A 3,668-nucleotide genomic window follows, 5' to 3' on the forward strand; every position below is an offset into this window, starting at 1 on the left:
CCGCGCCGGCCTGTGACATCACAGCCCGTTCCCACGGAGACGGCTGTGACGTCAGGGGGGCCGTGACATCAAACCGGGGAAGCGGCGAGCGTCGCCGCGCCGGCAGCCCTGCGTGTGGCGGCCCGGCGCTGCCTCGGCCCGGTCTGGGAGCCCGAGGGCCGCAGCCCTGCCCCTGCCCCTGCCGTGCCCGGGGGCCTCTCCCCCTTCCCGAGCCCCCCTGCACACCCTCCAGCCCAACCCCCGGCCCGCAGCACCGCACCTCGAGCAGGCTGCTGGGGGCAGCGTCCGGGCGGGGGCCGAGCACCGCCGAGGMTGGAGAGACCCCGCGACCTCTCCGGGGGGCAACCGGTTCCCGTGCTCGGCCACCCTGGCAGTAACAAGTAAATAAATAAGTAAATAAGTAATTTTTTTGTTCAAATAGGATTGCATTTAAGTCAGCGTGTGCCCATTGCCTCTCGTCCTGTCACTGGGCACCACTGAGAAGAGTCTGGCTCTGACTTCTGTGCTCCCCCGCCAGGTACTGATGGCCGGTCAGGCACATTGATCCCCCTTGAATCTTCTCTTCTCCAGGCTAAACAGCCCCAGCTCTCTTGGCCTCTCCTCACATGAGAGATGCTCCAGTTTCTTAACCATCTTCGTGGCCTTCGCTGGACTCGCTCCAGCAGGTCCATGTTTTTCTTGTCCCGGGGAGGCCAGACCTGGACCTAGCACCCTAGATGTGGCCCAACCAGTGCTGAGCAGAGGGGAAGGATCACTTCCCTCACCCTGCTGGCCACACTCTTCCTAATGCAGCCCAGGATGCTGTTGGCCCATGGTCAGCCTGGTGTCCACCAGGACTCCCAGGTCCTTCTCTGCAAAGCTGCTCTCCAGCTGGCCAGTCCCCAGCCTGTCCTGGTGCCTGGGCTTATTCCTCCCCAGGAGCAGGACTGTGCGTTTCCCTTTACTGAACTTCATGAGGTTCCTCTCTGCCCATCTCTCCGGCCTGTTGAGGTCCCTCTGAATGGCAGCACAGCCCTCTGGAGTATCAGCCACTCCTCCCAGTTTTGTGCCGTCTGCGAACTTACTGAGGGTGCACTCTGTCCCTTCATCCAGGTTGCTAATGAAGACACTGAATAGTACTGGACCCAGTATAAGCCCCAGGGATGCACAGCTCATGGCTGACCTCCCATTGGACTTTGTGCCATTGATCACAACCCTCTAAGCCCGGCAGCTCAGCCAGGTTTCAATCCACCTGCGTCCGTTTATTTAGTCCATACTTCTTCAGTTTGTCTTACGGGACAGTGTCGAAAGCCTCACCAAAATCAAGATAAACAGCATCCACTGCTCTCCCCTCAGCCGCCAAGCCCATCATCTCATCGTAGAAGGCTGTCAGGTTGTTCAGGCATGACTTCCCCTTCCTGAAGCCATGCTCCAGCCACTCCTCCCTGCCTGTGCCTGTCCTGCCCTGCCTACCCGTGCCCTCTTCCTGCCCCACCAGGCTCACCCTTGCCCCTCCCAGCACCGCCACAGCCATGGTCTGGAAGCAGGTGCTGCCCTTACTCTTCCCCTAAGACACGTTCCTCACCAGTCCCCTCTGCCACTGCCTCACTGCAGGGTTAACGTGGGAACGCTGGACTCTGCCAAACGCCTTTCACAGTTGCCCACACCTCATAGCTCTAAGGGAGCAAAGATGTCCCAGCCCCATCAATCTGTGAAAAGGCCTTGTTCTCATTCCCAAAATAGTCCTGCCCTACTAAAATTCCCTTTCCGCTCAGTGCTCCTCCTGCAGCCCCATCCCCCCCCACACACAGAAAGGACACTGTGTCATCTCCGCATCCCCCAGCGCCCAGGGGGCAAGCCAGGCACCTGGCCGACCCTTCTGCTGTTGGACTATTCAGCCCCACAGAGCAGACAGCACCCACTCGCCAAGCGTGGGGCACGGGCAGGACGTACGCAACGGGGCAGCATCACGTTTTGCTCGCAAAACCCATAGCTCCAGACCTGCCCTGACAGGCTGCCCTAGCGCCTGGCCCACCAGCGTAGCCTGGAGGGCCATGCCACACGCGCTGCTCATCTCTTCCCAAAGCACAGGGCTGGGATCCAGGAAGAGGCTCTCCTGACCCCAAACGCGAGATTTAAGCTGCGCCAGCTCTTCCGCCACTTCTGGGCTGAACTGGGGGAACAGCTGTTGCCACCGTGCCCGTAGCAGAGGAGACAAAGCACAAGGGCTGGAGGCGGAGCAGAATCCCAACAATTTCCTTTATTTATAAAAACAAGCATTTATAAAGAGAGAAGAAAAGCCCTGGAGGTGCTTGCAGCACGCAGCAAAAGGCCAGCCTCCCAGCGCCGCCTAGCAGCAGGGCAGCTGCCAAGGATCAGGTGGCCGTCAGGTAAAAGGTCTGTACGGGGCGAAGGGAGAACCAGGCTCTCAAGACACTGATTGGTGGCAAGGTTCACGGGGGTGGATGACCTCCAGGTCTTGGACGCTCGCGGACAGAAAGGTCCATAAAGAGTGGCTGTTACGTGCGTGCGTTGCGCTCTGTCTCTGCCAGGCACTCCCTCACCAGCGCCCGAGCGTGGATGATGCCTAGGGGGAGAAGCACAAGGGACATCAGCCGAGTCCATAATGAAAGGTCAGTCCACGTGGGGGGGGCTCCCAGACTGCCCCAGCTCTGCGTGTCTCCCCCCCTCCGATGTTCAGAGCAGGGGTAGCAGGACTTGGTGGGGTAAGCAGAGCTGGGCTATCCCCCTTCCCCTCCAAGCCTGTGCAGGATGGAGGGATTCCTGCTGCTGTCAGAGCAGAGACTGTCAGCAGAGCACAAAGTCCTGCACTCGGGCTTTCAACTTGAGCCAAAATATCTCATCTGTCCCCCCCAGCCCGCTCAGCAGAGGTGAAGGGAGAGAACAGCAAGAGAACTGCTAATTAGCTCCCGCTCCAGTCTCCGACGCCAAGGGAAACGTGCCAGCAGGACGGCACCGCCAGCGTGCCTGGCGCAGCAACAACATGACGGTGCATTTGTGCTCGGAAGATAACAGCCCTTCAGACACCCGGAGCAGCAAGCAGCTTGGGCCCGCCACAGGCTCAGCGGGCTTCGCACACGCAGGAGGCTGCTTTTCCCTCCGGGACAGTGGACCCCCAGCTGCACACAACCCCTCCGGCTGCCCCGCTCGGCCGCGAGAGCCAGCTGGGCCCAAAGCCAAAGCATCTGAGCGCCCCGTACCCCGTTTCAGCCGTTCCATGGCGCTCTTGCTGCCCGCGTAGGTGGGCCGGATCTCTTTGCCCATCTCCTCGATGACGGAGAGCAGGTCCGTGTATGTGCTCTGGGAGCCCTGCGACCCGGGCGGCTTCATAGCCTGCGAGGGACGGAGGGAGCGGGGTGAGGGCAGCGTGGGCAGGGCCGCTCGCCCCGGCCGGCCCCGGCCCCGGTCCTGCGCCTCACCTGCACGTAGCCCATGGACGGTGGGCCGAAGTCATTGAAGAGGGGCCGGAAAGGGGCAGCGGCTCCAGGCACGGATCCGGACGGCGACGGGACACTCGTGGCTGGCGGGGGCGGGCAGAGAAAGGGCAGGTTACCGGGGAACCGGCTGCCGCGACCTCCCTCCCATGCACCCCCCGCCTCCCCGGGGGCGGCTGCGGCATCCCGGTGCGCTCTTCCCCCCCCACCCCCCAGGCGGGGCCGCTGCCCCAC

The 3,668-nt window shown here is 62.0% G+C and overlaps 2 protein-coding genes across 2 annotated transcripts in view; both read right to left on the bottom strand.

Moving 5' to 3' along the window:
• PITPNM1 (phosphatidylinositol transfer protein membrane associated 1) overlaps nucleotides 1–1,513 on the bottom strand; it is a 19,481-nt gene extending 17,968 nt beyond the window's left edge. The window contains exon 1 of the mRNA XM_026071837.1: nucleotides 1,275–1,513. Within this exon, the coding sequence (XP_025927622.1) occupies nucleotides 1,275–1,513 (239 nt within the window). The remainder of the gene's footprint in view (nucleotides 1–1,274) is intronic.
• A 706-nt stretch (nucleotides 1,514–2,219) lies between these two features.
• CDK2AP2 (cyclin dependent kinase 2 associated protein 2) lies at nucleotides 2,220–3,639 on the bottom strand. Its single transcript, XM_026071971.1, has 3 exons — nucleotides 3,420–3,639; nucleotides 3,201–3,333; nucleotides 2,220–2,566 (listed from the first exon to the last, which is right to left on the bottom strand). Exons 1-3 carry the CDS (start codon nucleotides 3,432–3,434, stop codon nucleotides 2,499–2,501), a joined length of 216 nt encoding a protein of 71 aa, XP_025927756.1. The 5' UTR covers nucleotides 3,435–3,639; the 3' UTR covers nucleotides 2,220–2,498.
• Nucleotides 3,640–3,668: the final 29 nt, after the last annotated feature.

Source organism: Apteryx rowi, unplaced genomic scaffold, assembly GCF_003343035.1.
Source record: "Apteryx rowi isolate R43461 unplaced genomic scaffold, aptRow1 scaffold_1088, whole genome shotgun sequence".
In the NCBI taxonomy this organism is placed as follows: domain Eukaryota; kingdom Metazoa; phylum Chordata; class Aves; order Apterygiformes; family Apterygidae; genus Apteryx; species Apteryx rowi.